Genomic DNA, 17900 nt, shown 5'->3' with positions numbered 1-17900 from the left:
AAGTAAGTTTAAATTTGTAGTGGATAAGAATTACTCTGATTCTGAGTAACTTGATTATAGTGAACATAATCATGGCTAATATGATTCCTAAAAATGCTTACAGTTGATTTAAAAAAAAGAGCATAAAATAAGCTTACTGTTTCACCAATTTTCCCAATATTTCCTTGATCTCCTACTTCTCCCTGTCAAAAAAGAATATAAAGTTGCAAAAACAGTTATTTTTCAAGCTAGATTATTCACGACAGTTTCAACTTTCATTTTTAATGCAATTATCTAGTCATAACCTAGAAAAAGGCAAAGGGAATTTCAGTTACTTAAAACTCTGTTATAGATGCAGCAAACCACCATGGCACACGTTTACCTATATAACAAACCTACATATCCTGCACACGTACCCCAGAACTTAAAATAAAAATTTTAAAAAACTCTGTTAAAGTATTTCTATGAAATGTGGCCTACCCTCTATTTTCATTCAAATAGTAATGTATCCATCTGTTCTTACACTGCTATAAAGAACTACCTGAGACTGGGTAGTTTATGAAGAAAAGAGGTTTAATTAACTCACAGTTCCACGGTTTAACACCAAGCATGACTGGGAGGCCTCAGGAAACTTATAATCATGGTGGAAGGTAAAGGGGAAGCAAGAACAACTTCACATGTTGGAGCAGGAGAGAGTGAGAGCAAAGGGGGAAGTGCTACACATGTTTAAGCCGTCAGATCTCGTGAGAACTCACTCACTGTCACAAGAACAGCAAAATGGAAATCCGCCCCAATGAGCCAATCGCTTCCCACTAGGTCCCTCCTCCAATTTGACATGAGAGTTGGGCAGGGGCACAAATCCAAACCATATCAGGTAATAATCTATTTTCTTAAAAAATATTCTCCTATTCGTGACTTTTAATCACTTTTATAAATAAAATTTTTAAAAATAAAATCTTTATTGAGGTGTACTCTGTAAAAGGCAGAGTAGTAAGCACGGTGAAAGGTATTAAGAAGAATGAAATTAAAGTCTTTCCCACAGGGATGTTCCATTTGCTCAAATAGAACAATACATGTGACAGGTTAAGTACTAAAGGAGGTCCTAGGAGCAGGCACCCTGTGAACTGGAACAGCTGGAGCTGGCATCACTGGAGAAGTAACGCATGTTCATAACCTCTGAAACAAAAGTTTGTAGTCCATAAAGCTCTGAAAACTCAGAGTTTTTCACAACTCATTTGGTGGCAAAGTTGACCTAACTTGGATTGATTTGGCAGTAAAGCTTACTTTGTTCTGAATATGGCCATTTATAGTCTTGATGTATTCCAATTAATCTGAACATCCTTACATTTCACTACAGAAATATTAATATATCTAATTATGGTATGCTGTCCCACACCCTTCTGGTAGTGATAAATAAAATATACTATATGTGATGTGTTACTTTTCAAAAATCCAAACATTAATGATTTCAAATAATGGATTATGAAACTGTAAGTGGGGCCCTGAAAAATATGGGATACTTAACACTGGTAATGAGGAAGGGCCATTTTTAGCGGTGAGGAATGGCATTGGCAAAGGTATAGATTAACGAAAGGTAAAAGATTAAGTTCAAAGTACCACAGAGACATACTCTAATAACAATATACATTTTGTGTACAGAAACAGATTAAATATGTTATGTCTAAAATTAATCAACTACTGTCTAAACATTAATAATTATATTCCAGTGTAGAACAGTAAGATATTAAGATACTGAACAATATTGTAGCCAATAATGACGTGAGGCTACTGAATATTTGAAATAGCTGGTCTCAATTGAAGTGTGATATAAGTATAAGAAAATGCATCAGATTTCAAAGACTTTCTACAAAACAAGAATATAAAACATCTCATTAATAATTTCAATATTGATTACATGTTTAAAGGATATAATATTTTGATATCTTGAGTTACATAAAATGTACTACTAAATTAACTTTACTTCTTTCTTTTCACTATTTAATGTGGCTCGTATCTGTGGTTCATACTGCATTTCTATTGGATAGTGGTGATTTTAAGCACTGAAACTTAATATTCATCATGAGTGATCACTGAAATAAACTTTCAAAGTCTATACAAGTTTTCTTTTCAGTTTCTGTATGTATTTAGATAAATAGTAAAGAGTGAAGCACTGCAGTAGGTTTTAATAGCTAATTTTAACAGGCAGCTCATTAGACAGCATTTATGGAAAATTTATGGAAGAATAATATATGGATTATTAGTTTTCTAGTATTTTTCCCTCCTTACCCATAGGTTACCCTTCTTAAATTCCAAAAAAGATGAACCCTTTGTGCTACTTAGTTTTAAGGGAAGTTTGTGTTAACAGTCAAAAAGCAAAAGTTGTTTGCAGATTACTTGCATTCTTTAGTTTCAGAGTCTGAAGGTAAGAAGTTACTTGTCTTTGACAACAACGAAAGAGAGAGAGAGAAGCTATTTCCCCAGGTCTAGAAAAAGAACACAGATCTAGGGTTCTATGAAGAGTGTGTTCCTTAACCAACTCCCCGAGGGAGTGCCAGGTCCCAGTTAATCGCTACATGATGTATTGAAATGCAAATTTCAGTGACAGCTAGGAAGGAATGAACATTACAAAATTTCCTCTGTTTACTAGGTAACACAGAAGCCGCCTAGATTTTGGTGTGATTATAGGGAGAGAAAGTATAAAAATACTAAGATTCCGTTTCTTGCCAATTTCACTGGATGGTAGCTCACAGTTGGATTTCCTAGCACTATTTGGCAGTCAAGTAAAGGAGAATTGTTAATCCCAGTAAAGGCGAATTGATTAAGCCTTCTGTTTATAAATACTACTAACCTATTTTTCAGAGGACTTTTGTATGTAACTTGAGAAAGAGTCAGGTACACATATTCTGCCCCAGGATAACTTTAGCTTCATATATACTGATACATTAAAACATGCTTTAGCTCATCATTCTTTATCAAGCTTGAAAAGTATTGCTTAGCTTTTCCTTAGGTTCCAGCATCATAAAAAGGGGGAGTTTAATAATAAAAAAAAAATTAGCTTTAGGAAACTTAGTAAAAATGCTGTGACTACGTCAATTTATAGTTAAATTTTAAATTTGCAAAACTTACCAATTCTTATAAGCTAGTTTCTTTCAGGTCTCAATTCTGTATGTAATAAACCATTGCATTACTTTATATTTGTTGGTGTTATAAAAAAATTATCCAAGACCTTGGAGATAAAGTAAATAGTGAGTGATACATCTTTTTAATATCATAAAGTGATGAAGGTTACCCAGTGATTATCTAGTGAATATACTTAGACTCACTGTTTACTAGTGATTAAAAGATCCAGACTTAGTAAAGTTATATGAACTTGTAGATTTCCACCCAGTAGAATTGATAACCCCAGAAGTTATGGTTTATTGCCCTGTATGCAACCCACAAATCTTATCCTAACATTTCTTTATTAAATCACATACATAGATATAGAATATAGACACAGACATAATCACAGATACACAGATTGGGCATCCAAGATCCAAGATCTGAAATAATAAATGTTCTAAAATCTGAAACTTTTTGAGTACCAGCATGACATTGAAAGAAAATGCTCATTGGAGCAAAAATCCAGATTTTTGGATTTGGGATGCTTAACTTGTAAGCATGTATAATACAAATATTCAAAATTCCAAAAAAATCTGAAATCTGAAACACTTCTCGTTCCATGCATTTCAGACAGGGGATACTCAACCTGCATATAAATAGATACAGATATAAAGATATAGATTCTTAGTTGCTCTTTGTAACAGTTTTAACATCTTACCAGTTCTTTTTAAGTTGATGTGTTCATTTCATATTTGTATGAAAGTCATAATTTTATGTTTCTGAAAATTATATTTTAAAACTGATAATAAAGTCAGTTGCTTTACCTTTAAGCCTTCTGGTCCTGGTTCACCTGCATACCCCTTTTGACCTGGTTTTCCCTAGAACAGAACAGAATAAAATAAGAAAGTATACATGTTTAGTCATTCTCATTTTTGAAAGTTTCCTGAGATATATGAAATTTAGACTATTCTTATAAAATTAAACACTTTAACATTATTTGATAAATGTATTTCATCATACTCATTCGTCATTCATTCTACAAATATCCATCTGTCTACTGCGTGCCATGAACAGTTCTAGATGCAGAGGATCGAGGATTGCACTAAACACACCTGCCCTCATAGAGCTTATATTTTAGTGAGAATAACAACGTTTTTAAAAATTAGTAAAATATATAGTATGTTAGGTAGTAGTAATATGAAAGGCAACAAATCAAGCAAGGAAGGGATATATAAACTGTTGTGGGAGTTTTATTGAAAGTGTTCATAAAATTCCAGGAAAGAAGACCTCACCAAAAAGTTGTTTGCAGATTACTTGTATTCTTACTTTAGTTTTCAGAGAGTCTAAAGGTAAGAAATGACTTGTCTTTGATGACAATGAGAGAGAGAGAGAGAGAGAGAGAGGGAGTGAAGCTATTTCCCCAGGCCTAGGGAGAGAAGAGAGATCCCAGGGTTCTGTGAAGAGTGTGACCCTTGACCCTCAACCAACTTCCCTAGAGAGTGCCATTCCCTGGGGGAGTTGGCAGTTTGGTGGCATTTGAGTAAAGACCTAAAGAAAGGGACAAGTTATATGGATATCTGAAGGAAAAGTATTCCAGGCTGAGGAAAAGGGCATGTGCACAGGCACTACAGCTAAAATGTGTGTAGTATGTTGGAGAAACCAGGAGAAGCTGAAGAATTGAGAGAAGAAGACCAGTAAAGTGATGAGGTCAAAGAAGGAAATGGGGGATGAGAAGTCAGGTCACATAGGGCCTTGTAGGTTGCAGTTAGGACTTTGACTTTTATCTGAGTGAGACAGGAAGCCTTAGACAAGGTTTAAGGAGACAACTGATAAGATCTAAGTTTTAACAGGATCACTTTGATTCCAGGGTAGAAGAAAAGAGTCCGAATAAGAGTCTAGTACAATAATCCAAGTGAGAGATGATGGGGGTGTGAATCAGGGTGGTAGCAGAGTGGTAAGATTCTGGATATAATATGAAGGTAGAGCTTCCAGGAACTGCTGGCAGGTCATGTGTGAAATGCGGGAGAAAGAGAAGAGTCAAAAATGAATCTCCGGATTTTAATGTAAGAGTAGCAGACCAAATGAAATGATGAAGACTGAAAACAGGTTTGGAGAGTAAATAAGAAGCTAAGTTTTGGACATTTTAGTTTGATATGCTTGTTAGACATCTAAATGGAGAGATCTTGTGGTAGTTATTTATACAAATCCAGAATTTAACAGGTAGAAAGATCTGATAAGAAGAAATAATCTTGGAAACCACCAGCATTTTGATGGTATTTAAAGCCCTAGGCTGGATGACCTCATTTAGCCAGTGAGTATAGATAGAAATGAGAAATCCACAGGCCAAGCTTTGGGGTATTCCAAAACTTAGAATTTGAAGAAATTAGAAAAATATTTAATTTGTGCCAGAAAGTTAGGAGGAAAATAATGGAAGTAAAGAAATTGTTTCTAGGAGGAGAGAGTGATCTTGTCAAATTCTGAAGAATAGAAGTATTGAGCAATAAGAGGACTCTGAGGATTGAGAAATGACAATTGGATCCAGCAATACAGAAACCACTGATCATACTGATCAGATTATTTGTATTGTAGTGGTGGGAACAAATATGGTTTAAGCAGATAGAGGGAAGAGAAAAACCTGAAAGAGCATGTATAGACAACACTTTTGAGGCATTTTACTGAAAAGGGAAAGACAAAAATAGGGTAACACTTGGAAGGGAAACTGAGACCAAAAAAGTTTTGGTTTTGTTTTTAAGCTAGAAGAATAGCAGCAGCTTTATATGCTGATAGGAATGATTTCGTGTAGAGAAGAGAAAATATAGCAGAGACAGAGAGAACTGTTGGACCAATTATCTTGAGTAGTCAAGAGGACAGAGTATGCAGTAAACAAGTGGAAGTTTTCCTTAGCTTGAAAAATGGCCTGCTCATCAACAACAATAGAAAGAAAGCAGAGTATAGACAGAAGAAGGTGGGTACATGAAATGGCAGAAAACTGTAAGTTCTCTTCTGGTTACTTAAATCTTCTCAGGGAAGTAGGATGCAAGGCAAAGGCTAAGAATAAGGATGAGAGAGAACTGAACGGAGTTTGAAGAAACAAAGTATAAAGTAATAATTTAGAAAAGCAAGAGAATAAATAGGTTTGAAGACAGAATTCAGAATGTAATCAAAGGCATAATTATAACGTTTTAAGCAAGATGAGGAATTTGTGATCATAAAGGAGACAAGACACAATGGAAAAGCAGCAGAATCAATGCACTGACATTCCTATTGGGTTTATTACATTGGATAATAAGAGAGAATGTATTAGAAAGAAAGATGGTGGTTGGGAAATGAGAAGTTTAAAATTGAAAATGAGAGGTTGCTATCACTGGTAATGACAAACTAAAGGGTATGACTGTAGCAGTGAGTAGCTGAAAAGAATAGAAGATAAGATCAGTGGGGGAGAGCAGGTCCACAGATGAGGTGGCAGGGTATGGTTTTAGGATGAAACTGGTCCACCTCAGAAGATCATCAGGCATTAGATTCTCATAAAGATCACACAACCTAGATCCCTTGCTTGCACAGTTCACAACAGCGTTTCCGCTCCTATGAGAATCTAATGCTGCTGCTCATCTGACAGGAGGTGAAGCTCAGGCAGTTAGATGGTCAATACTGAGTGTCAACTTGACTGGATTGAAGGATATGAAGTATTGATCCCGGGTGTGTCTGTGAGGGTGTTGCCAAAAGAGATTAACATTTGAGTCAGTGAGCTAGGGAAGGCAGATGCACCCTTAATCTGGTGGGCACAATCTAGTAAACTGCCAGCAAATATAAAATTTTTTTCAGGCAGAAACATGTGAAAAGGAGAGACTGCCCTAGCCTCCCAGCCTGCATCTTTCTCCCATGCTGGATGTTTCTCTGCCTTCCATCATTGGACTCCAAGTTCTTTAGTTTTGGGACTCAGACTGGTCCTCCTTGCTCCTCAGCTTGCAGACAGCCTATTGTGGGACCTTGTGATCGTGTAAGTTAATACTTAATAAACTCCCCTTTACATATATCCTATTAGTTCTGTCCCTCTAGAGAACCTTGACTAATACAAGTGGTAATGCTCATGCCCAGTCCATGGCCTGGGGGTTGGGGACCCCTGCTATATTGGATTTTATTGCTGTTGTCAATTAAGACATGCTCATATTTTTTCTTCTTAAAGTGGAACAGAACAACCCTCTGGCTCACATTCTGTTTTTACTACACATAAAAGATTTAGCCACTTACAACTGTATTTAAGACTTCTAGTCTTATTAGAGTAGAAGTCAAAACATTCTAATTTTTGCTTTTGCCTGCTCAAAATTATCGAATAATTTCCTAAAAGGCAAAAAGCAAAGCAAAGAACTGAAAACCATCCTATTATTATTAAATATCAATTGTTCTCTAAGTTAGACACACAGAACAAGAAATAGAGTTAAGAACCTGAATTACTATATTTTTTCTGATATTTACAAAACCATTTCTATTTTTATTTCCACTGCTTGGTAAGAGCCTTAATGTGACATTCCTTTTATCTTTAATAGTACTATTTCAAGCACTGTGTAGGATATTAAGATAAGTCATACATATTTACATTATGGAAAGAATCTCACTGGAATCTGGTATCAGCACATTTTCAAAGTCTTTGAAATCAAGCGATTCAGAGTATCAGTAACAGAATCATAACTTCTTGTCCTACTTAAATTCTATCATATTGTATTGATTTTGATTTGATCATGTTATACTTGAACATGTAATATTAAAACCTTATTTTCAAATCTAAAAATAGGAATGATATCTTGCAGAGTTGTTTTCAGTATTAAAGATGATTCATATACTTATAGCAATATTAGGCCCCAAATTGATATTCAACGAATAGCAACAACAGTAATTATTAATATTAAGACTGTGTAGACCAGAGGTGAATATGGTTCTCCTGTTTTCAAAGGAAGTAAATTTTAAATAAGATCAATTTTATTGGGCTCAAATTCCAGTTTTTCTGTTATATAACTCTCACAAAAAATAAAATGAAAACTCTTTTTTACCCCCAATGGGATAGTAGCAATATATGTGCTAGTAAGGTAAAAATGTGAAAGAAATAATTACAGTCTTTTTAAATGTAAAAGCATTTTAAGAACCAGTACTTTATGATGTTGTCAATAAAAGAAATGAGATGTATTTCATATGAGTCTAATGCCTCTTAAAATAAATGTAACACATATAACTTAATTATTTCATAAGGTAAACTTTGGTCATGTATACCAAAAATTTTTAAATAATTCATTTCTAGAACTTGAAAACAATTCACATATTACCCATGGTATTATCTGACAAAAACATTGGCAGAAAATACATCTTATTAGCCTTCCGTAATTTTACTAACACATTTAGAAAACAGGAAATCTCAGAATATTACTAAAATGGCTAAAGTATTTAGCTTCCTATTACATTTCAAGAAATTTATAAACAGTTTGCACAAATTACTAAGTCTATAGAATAGCAAGCAACTACATAGTAGGTATAACATCATTCAAACCATCTTTGAGACTTCCAGTTATTGGCCTGTTTTATTTTGGGGCATTTTATGACTATAGTTTGTTTTCATTTTTGTCCTTCACTGTAATGTAAAATATTATGACGTTAAAAACATTTATAGAACAGCTATTTTCAAGAAAACCACTTATGGAAAATTATTTATACGATACCTACTCGTGGCCCCAGTTCCCCAAAGGGTCCAGTTGGTCCTTCTTCTCCCTTAAAAACAAAAATCAGAACATATTATGGCCTAAAATGAGTATTTAAAAATGTAAACTCTTATTTTCTCTATTTATTCTAAAATGTGAGGCTCATTCTGAGATGTGATAAAAACAATGCTGTTACTTTCTTGTACTTTGAACTCCATCACCCCACAACACTTTAGTTTTTTTGTGTGAACCTGGTGCATTCTTGTAAGGACCAAAAACTATATGGGTGAATAGAGACTGAAGATGAATATAGAAAAGAAATTAGAAGTTTTTATTCATAATTCTCTAAGAGAATAAAAAAGCAGTAAGTGTTTTTACTCCATTTACAGACATATTTACTGAATATACTGATTTACCTTTAAAAAATAGTTGATTGCTTTCTGAATAATACATACAGACCTCCCTAGAATCATATAGTATATATTATTTATTTGGTGAACATTTTGCTCAATTCACAATTCAATTAAAATACAATTTATTGGTTCAAAAATATTAAGTAGTCACAAATAGTAAATACAAATTCTAATATATGTGAGTGAGATTCTGGGTTCAGATTCTTCAGACGTTCCATTGGAGACTACTAACATAAATCATTTAATGAATTCAGAACACTGTAAAATGATTCTAAATTCTATTCCATAACTGGCAAAATAAAGTGTTAACTTGAAGGCTGGGCACAGTGGCTCATGCCTGTAATCCCAGCACTCTGGGACGTTTAGGTGGGAGGGACTGCTTGAGGCCAGAAGTAGGCCAACCTGGCTAATATAGCAAAACTGTGTCTTTACAAAAAATACAAAAATTAGCCAGGCTAATGGTGGTGCACCTGTACTCCCAGCTACTTGGGAGGTTGAGGTAGGAGGATTGCTGGAGCCCAGGAGGTCGAGGCTACAGTGAGCCAAGATTGCACCACTGCACTCCATCCTGGGAAAGACAGTGAGACTCTGTCTAAATAAATAAATAAAATGGTAACTGGAAATCTGATAGTGTTTAAGCAAAAGCTGAAGGCCCACAATAAATAAAAAGGGAAACTTTTAACTAAAAACCTTGCTGAAGCTGACTGGATATCACTTCTTCCATACCTGAGTTCCTTTGAGACCAGGAGGTCCAGGAGGCCCTCTATTTCCGAGGAGTCCCTGTAAAAGCAATATAAATGCACACAATAGAAATTTTAGATCAACTGACATTTTGATAAATCAGCATTAATGTGGAGATGGACAACACTCTTTGAAACCATTCATTTCCCATTAAGAAGTTCTCAAAATGGGTGGCAATATAGACAAGCAGAAAACAACAAGCCATCCAAAAACATAGGATAAACTTATTTTTAAACAGTAAGTTAATATTCAAATAATCTGCTCAGTATTTTATTCTTCAACCTCCAGACACCTTTTCAGAAAAAGTATTTCTAAAATGGAAGCAACAGGGCCAATTGTTAAACTGATAAGAGTAAAATAAACAGAGTGTTCACAAAGTCTGAAAACAGATGGAGGAAACAAATAGTGTTTTAATACCTATTAAGAGACCTGCAGAGTCTGGAACTCATTATTTGTTAGTTGAAGAACGCATTAGTTCTTCATTACTCATTAGTTGAAGAATATTCTTCAGCTTATTTCCCTTTTTGCTACAAGATGACAAAAAGAGAAGAGAAATTTGCAGAAGAAAGTGAGTGTGAATTTGACTAGAAATTTCAATACTAAAAAAGTATTTTGTTAAACAAAATACATGTTGTTAAAAATCAATTGCTCTCTGAATGAAAACCCTTTCAAAGTAACTATTTTTAAAAAGTCTTAAATCAGAAAACAGTATACGTCTATTCAACATGGCCACATTTTCTTAATAAGTTCTGTTCTCCTAACGACGCAAGATGCCAGCAAAGTTCTAAGTCTATTTTTAGAATTATAGTTTGAATGATTGCTTTTAGTCATTTTATAACCATTAAGAAGTTTTATCTAATTTTTAACTGTACTTATATAATTTTTAAATAACTACACCAAAGAGCAAATCTATTAGGTGACTTTGATCTTGTTCTGAAATGTAGCAGAGTGACAAACTACATGGGAATCTTTCTTTCATGTTATATTTTACTCTATACTTGCTGTATTTTAACAAAATAAAAACAAAACTCTCTGTCAGTTTAAAAGTCTATAATATAGTATTGTAAGCTTATTACATAAATAGTACCATTCAAGAAACTATATTACTTTAGGTAATAACCTAACTTTTAAATTCAGCTTTCTTATTTTTAAAAGTAAGATATGGATTAGATTATGGAAATGGGCATATTGTGTCTCATGCCAGTCCAATATATGTTAATCCTTTTACAGGCAAGGAAAAACTCTCTTCACTCTTCGTGCATGTTGTTTGAGGGGAGGTGACTCCACCTCCGGCTGTAACTGTGAACATGTGATAGAGATCTAAGTCAGTCAGTGTATTGTACATTCCCAGAAACAATGACTGGTCCAGGAATGAGTAAGGGACCCAACTTAGCCCAACTGAAGCACATTTCAAACTTCAGTGGCACTGCTGGGAATAGCATTAAAAGTGAGGTAAAACTGAACAGTGGGAAACCATCCAGGGGACAGCCTGAGAATGAAATCAATGAATTAACAAATGGAGAGAGTTGGAGTGACTGGGCTCTTCTGATATTGTTTAGGGTCCTGAATTCAGTTGTGATTGAATCCCTGAACTTTTCATGTATTTATGTAAGCCTGTTTTAAGCCAGGTTTCCACCACTTACAATTGAAATAATCCTGATTTGATACAATGATTTCAAACTGCCTTCAATATCTGAAACTGCTCTTTTAGAATTCAAAGTGAAAGATTTTAAGTGTCTACACTGACTGGAGGTACAGAATTAGAATGTTGTGATATTTGAATTCTACCACCTGTCAGTTAGTTTAATCACTTAATTCATCTGTTTGTTCATTTTTCATCTGACATATTATTAATTTTCTACTATGTATAAGGCTCAATTAACAGCACAATATTAGTCCCTAAGTATACAATTATCAGTAAGACAGAGTCCCTGTTTCCAATGAATTCATCATTTATTATGGGAGATGGTCCTTTAAAATGAAACTTACTACATTAAGAGTTGTAATAGAAGTAGAGGTATATGCAAAGTATAAATAAGATTTTAGAAAAAGGAGCAAAATCCTTTCTGGGAGGATAAGAATATTTTTAATATATGAAAATCATTTTGTATTGAGTTATAATAGGCTAATAAAAACTTGTAGATAAAAATAAGCATACAATAAAAAATTATAAACAACTTCTGGGGCTCAAAAGGCTCTAAGAATATATAATATTAAGATTAGGGTGTGCATGAAAGAAACAGGCTCAGCTCCATATCCAGAGTGTAACCTGCAGAGGGCTGACTGATTAAAGGGAATGAGGTCCCCCTAACTCTCTCATTGAAACTATTTACTCGGGATGGAACCATTTATCCAGGACCAGAAATAATCCTTTCAGTGAAGCAGACAAATCTAGGCTGCCTTTTCTCTCTTCTTTCAAAACCAAAATTAAAATCTTAAAGGAAAAATGAAAGTTGAGTTAAGAGAAAAAAAATCTAATTATATGCCATTTACAAGAAACACACCTAAAATATAAAATATGCAAGGCATTTACCAGCCCAAAAGAGCTGATGTAATTACATTATTATTATATCTAGCAGACCTGAAGGTAAACTACGTTATTTAAGTGTGTAATTAAATAATGATTAAAGGTTATATTCATCAAGAAGAGATAAAAACTATCCATTTTTGTGCATCTAATAACATGAATTCCAAGTATAAAAAGTGAAAATTGAAGAATATGTAAATAGAGTTGGGCAAATCCACTATTAGAGAGAGAAATTTCAAGACACTTTTCTCCATAAGTCAAGCAGATAAAGACCACGGGAATAGAGAAACCTTAAACACTAATATTAACAAACTTGATCTAATGGTCATCTATAGAATTACTGAATCCTTAAATGGGAATTTACATAGTTTATAGGCGCACCTGGAGCATTTCTGCAAACCAACCACAAGAAAGACCATAAGCGTTTATCAGCAGTAGTATCAATTAAAAAATCACAGTATATCTATATAGTAAGTTATACTATACAATGTAAATTAAAAATGAACCTATAATTATATGTATCAACCTGGATTAAGATGAAAAGACAAAACTGAATGGAAGAAGAAAGTCACTGAAGAATATGTATAGTAGAATTCCATTTACATGAATTTACAAAACACTCAAAGCACCAGATGTTGTAGGAGTATATATAGATGGTAAAAGCATGGTGAAAACAAAAGAATAGTTACCTCTAAATGCAGAGATGGAGGAGGTAGACACAATTAGAGAGAGACACACAAGGGGCTTCCAGCTTTCTGTTTAATATCCTTTATAGGGTTTGTTTTATCATCATTGTTTAAGCTGTGCACATATGTTTCATATTTACCATTTGTTAAACACAAATTTTTAAAAAGTTAAACTGTGCAGAACTGGAAGTAGAGTACAGATTTGAATTCCAGTTCTGCAGTTTACTAGAGATGTAAACTATTTCTTAATCTGTAGAATCATGTTACCATCAGCATCGTAAGGTTGCCGTAGGAATAAACAAAATGATACCTAGAATATAACAGGAACTTAATTAATACCAGTTTCCTTTCTCCTTTTGTATCAGACATTAATTAGTAGACATTTCTCAAAGGGAGACATACAAATGGCCAATAAATAAATGAAAAAATGTTCAACAGCTCTAGTCATCAGGGAAATGCAAATCAAAACCAGAATGAGATATCATCTCATTAGAATGATCACTATTAAAAAGACAGAAAATAACAAATAATGGTGAGAATGCAGACAAAGGGTGATGTATTGGTGGGAATGTAAATCAATACAGCTAATATGAAAAAAAGTATGGAGTCACCTCAAAAAAATAAAAATAGAACTATCATATGATTTAGCAATCCCACTGCTGAGTATATATCCCAAAGAAAGAAAGCCAGTATATCAGAGACAGCATCTGCATTCTCATGTTTATTGCAGTGCTACTCACAATAGCCAAGATACAGAGTCAACCTAAGTATCCACCAACAGGTGACTGGATAAAGAAAATGTAATATATTATACACAATGGAATATTATTCCACCATAAGAAGAATGAAATCCTATATTTGCAACAACAAGGATAGAATGGGAGGATATTATATTAAGTGAAATAAGCTAGACACAGAAAGACAAATGTTGCATGTTCCAACTCATATGTGGAAGCTAAAAATATTGATTTCATGGAGATAGAGAATAAATTGAATGGCGGTTAGCAGAGGCTGGGAATGGTAGTAGGGAAGGGACTTCCACTTGGACAAACAGAACAGTGTGTGGAGACTCACACCATGGACTTTGGTTCTAAGAACCACTACAGTAAATTCCCAGGATAACTTAAGGATTTCATAGATCCTTTGACAGAAGTGGCACACTGCTACAAATTCTGTGAGGCAGGCAAAAAACCGTGAGTTCCCAAGTGCGTGAGGGCAAACACCTGCCTCCAGAAACACATCCCCACTGGGGACCCTGAAAATCAGGATTACAGGAGAAGGATTTAACCTTACCTAGAGCTGAAACTGATTTAGTGTGAAATATAAAAGTAGAAGCAGCAGCAGGAGGAGCATTGTAGGCACTCCCATTCTCAAGCCAAGGGAAGCCATGCCTGACTATATCTCACTAGGGCCCTCAGGGAAGGCAGCCAGCAGAATCTGGGAGGGATCACAGGCTGAAAAAAGATTCCAACTGAACTTTGTAATAATTTTGACTGAAGCAAGCTCTCTTGAGCAGAATCTGGGGGTGAACGGGAACTGTTGCAGAGAGTAGTGCAGGAGCCAAGGCCAACAGTGTTTGAAGGCAAGGATAGGCGAGGCCTGAAAGCCTTGCTTGCTTTCTCAGCAGGGAAGCTTATAGCCTGGGGCAAGGTCTGAATGCTGAGCACAGGCTACCTGGAGACAAACTCAGTGCTGCTAGTGGGGCACATTGTCAAGGGCAAAACCCGCCTCACCAACTGCATGGGAGCTGGGTAAGACCTAATGCTACCAGTTTTCCCTGACTTCCTTGATGACAGAGGGTATTATGGAACAAAATGCCCTCTGGAACATAATCCCATTGGCCCAAGAACCATACCGCCTCCCCCACAGGAGTGCGGCAATCTCTGCCCAAGGAGAGTCTGAGCTCAGACTGGCCTAACCCTGCTCCCACCTGATGGTACTTCTCTACCCACCTTAGCAGCCAATTACAAAAGACATAAACTCTTGGGAGCTTTATGGCCTTGCCCATCACCTGAGAAACCCAAATACTTATTCTGGCCAACTTAGGGTAAGCTTATATCCTCCTTCTACTACTGCAGCGGGTGCTCTCTTGAAAGCAATACCTCCTGACTGGAGGCCAACCAACTCAGGATATTATGACAACTCATGACAAAATAACCCCACTTCAATGAAGGAGAAAACAATAGCTAATTTCACTGACTGCAACATCCTAGCTAACCAGAGGTCCTGAGTCTGTCCACATGACAACTTCACTGCTAGCATAACCAGCATTCGAGAAAGTCAGCACGCGAAACATATCTACAACCAAGGACTCTCACATTCTACTTCACTCCCCTGCCACCTCCACCAGAGTAGGTGCTGGTATCGACAGCTGAGAGACCTGAAGATGGATCACATTACAGGGCACTTTGCAGACAATCTCCAGCACCAGCCTGGAGCCTGGTAGCTCTGTTGTGTGGCCAGACCGAGAAGAACAATAACAATCACTGCAGTCCCGCTCTCAAGAAGTCCCATTCCTAGAAGAAGTGGGAGAGCACCACATCAAGGGATCACCCTGTGGGACAAATTAACCTGAACAGCAATCCTTGAGTTCCAGATCTTTCCACTGAAACAGTCTATCCAAATGAGAAGGAACCAGAAAAGTAATTCTGGTAATATGACAAAATAAGGTTATATTATACCCCCAAAGACCACACTAGCTCCCCAGCAATGGATCCAAACCAAGAAGAAATCTCTGATTGCCAGATAAAGAATTCAGAAGATTGATTATTAAGCTATTCAAGGAGATACCAGAGAAAGGCGAAAACCAACTTAAAGAAGTTTAAAAAAACAAACAATACAGGCTATAGATGAAAAATTCTCCAGATAAACAGATACAGATATCATAAAAATATAATCACAACTTCTGGAAATGAAAGACAACTCAGAGAAATACAAAATGCACTGGAAAGTATCAACAATAGACTAGGACAGGTAGAAGAAAGAACTTCAGAGCTCAAACACAAGGCTTCCTAATTAATTCAATCAGACAAAGACAAAGAAAAAAACAAGAACAACAAAAAAGAACAAAGCCTCCACAAATTTTGGGATGATGTTAAATGTCACACCTAAGAATAATTGGTGTTCCTGAGGCAGAAGAGAAATCTAAAACTTCGGAAAACTTATGTTAGGGAATAATCGAGGAAAACCTCCACGACCTTGCTAGAGATAGAGACATCCAAATATAAGAAGATCAAAGAACACCTGGAAAATTCATCACAAAAACATCACCACCTAGGCGCATAGTCATCAGGTTCTCTAAAGTCAAGATGAAGGAAAGAATCTATAAGAGTTGTGAGGCAAAAGCATCAGGTAGCCTATAAAGGAAAACATATCAGATTTACAGCAGATTTCTCAGCAGAAACCCTACAAGCCAAAAGGGACTGGGGTCCTATCTTTAGCTTCCTCAAACAAAATAATTACCAATCAAGAATTCTGAATCCAGAAAAATTAAGCTTCATAAACGAAAGAGGTAAAGTCATTTTCAGACAAACATGTGAAGAGTATTCGCCACTACCAAGTCAGCACTACAAGAACTGCTAAAATGAGTTCTAAATGTTGAAACAAGCCTTAAAATACACCAAAATAGAAACTTCTTAAAGCATAAATCTCACAAGACCTATAAAACAACAATAACAACACACACACACAAAGCCATAGGGTATTCAGGCAACAACTAACACGAAGAATAAAATGGTACCTCACATCTCAATATTAACATTGAATGTAAATAGCCTAAACGCTCCACTTATGGCAGAATTTTAAAAAATCCATCAATTAAGTATCTGCTGTCTTCAAGAGGCTCACCTAACACAAAAGGACTCAAATAAACTTAAAGTAAAAGGGTGGAAAAAGCTATGTCATGCAAATGGAAACCAAAAGCGAGCAGGAGTAGCTATGCTTATATCAGACAAAACAGACTTTAAATCAAGAACAGTTAAAAAAGGCAAAGAGGGACATTATATAATGACAAAAGGATCAGTCCAACAGGAAAATGTCATAATCCTAAATATATATGCACCTAACACTGGAGCTTCCAAATTTATGAAACAATTATTACTAAACCTAAGAAATGAGGTAGATGGCAACACAATGATAGTGGAGGACGTCAATACTTTACTGACAGCACTAGGCAGGTCGTCAAGACAGAAAGTCAACAAAGAAATTGTGGACTTCATCTATGCCCTAGAACAAATGAACTTAAAAGATGTTTACAAAAGATTCTACCCAACAACTGCAGAATAGACATTCTTTTCATCAGCGTATAGAACATTCTCCAAGATAGATCATATGAGAGGCTACAGAAGAAGTCTCAATAAATTTAAGAAAATAGAAATTATGTCACATATCCTCTCAGACCACAGTGGAATAAAACTGGAAATTAACTCCAAAAGGAACCCTCAAAACCATACAAATACATGAAAATTAAATCATCTGCTCCTGAATGATCTCTGGGTCAACAATTAAATCACGATGGAAATTAAAAATTTATTTGAACTAAACAATAATAGTGACACAACCTATGAAAACCGCTGGGATACAGCAAAAGCAATAGCAAGAGGAAAGCTCATAACATTAAATGCCTACATCAAAAGGTCTGGAAAAGCACAAATAGACAATTTAAGGTCACACCTCAAGGAAGTAGAGAAACAAGAAAAAAACAAACCCAAACTCAGCAGAATAAAAGAAATAATAAAGATCAGAGCAGAACTAAATTAAATTGAAACAA

The 17900-nt window shown here is 35.3% G+C and overlaps 1 protein-coding gene across 1 annotated transcript in view; it reads right to left on the bottom strand.

Annotated features, from left to right (window-relative positions):
• The window catches only part of COL24A1 (collagen, type XXIV, alpha 1), a 395043-nt gene that overhangs the window by 208504 nt on the left and 168639 nt on the right, over positions 1-17900 (bottom strand). The window contains exons 21-24 of the mRNA XM_011956095.1: positions 9905-9958; positions 8791-8835; positions 3906-3959; positions 138-182 (exon numbers count right to left, since the gene is read on the bottom strand). Coding sequence (XP_011811485.1) covers positions 138-182; positions 3906-3959; positions 8791-8835; positions 9905-9958 — 198 coding nt within the window. The remainder of the gene's footprint in view (positions 1-137; positions 183-3905; positions 3960-8790; positions 8836-9904; positions 9959-17900) is intronic.

The sequence above is a fragment of the Colobus angolensis genome, unplaced genomic scaffold, assembly GCF_000951035.1.
Source record: "Colobus angolensis palliatus isolate OR3802 unplaced genomic scaffold, Cang.pa_1.0 Scaffold41, whole genome shotgun sequence".
NCBI lineage: Eukaryota > Metazoa > Chordata > Mammalia > Primates > Cercopithecidae > Colobus > Colobus angolensis.
Note: the sequence above shows the minus strand (reverse complement) of the source record. Positions and strands in the feature narration are given on the sequence as shown.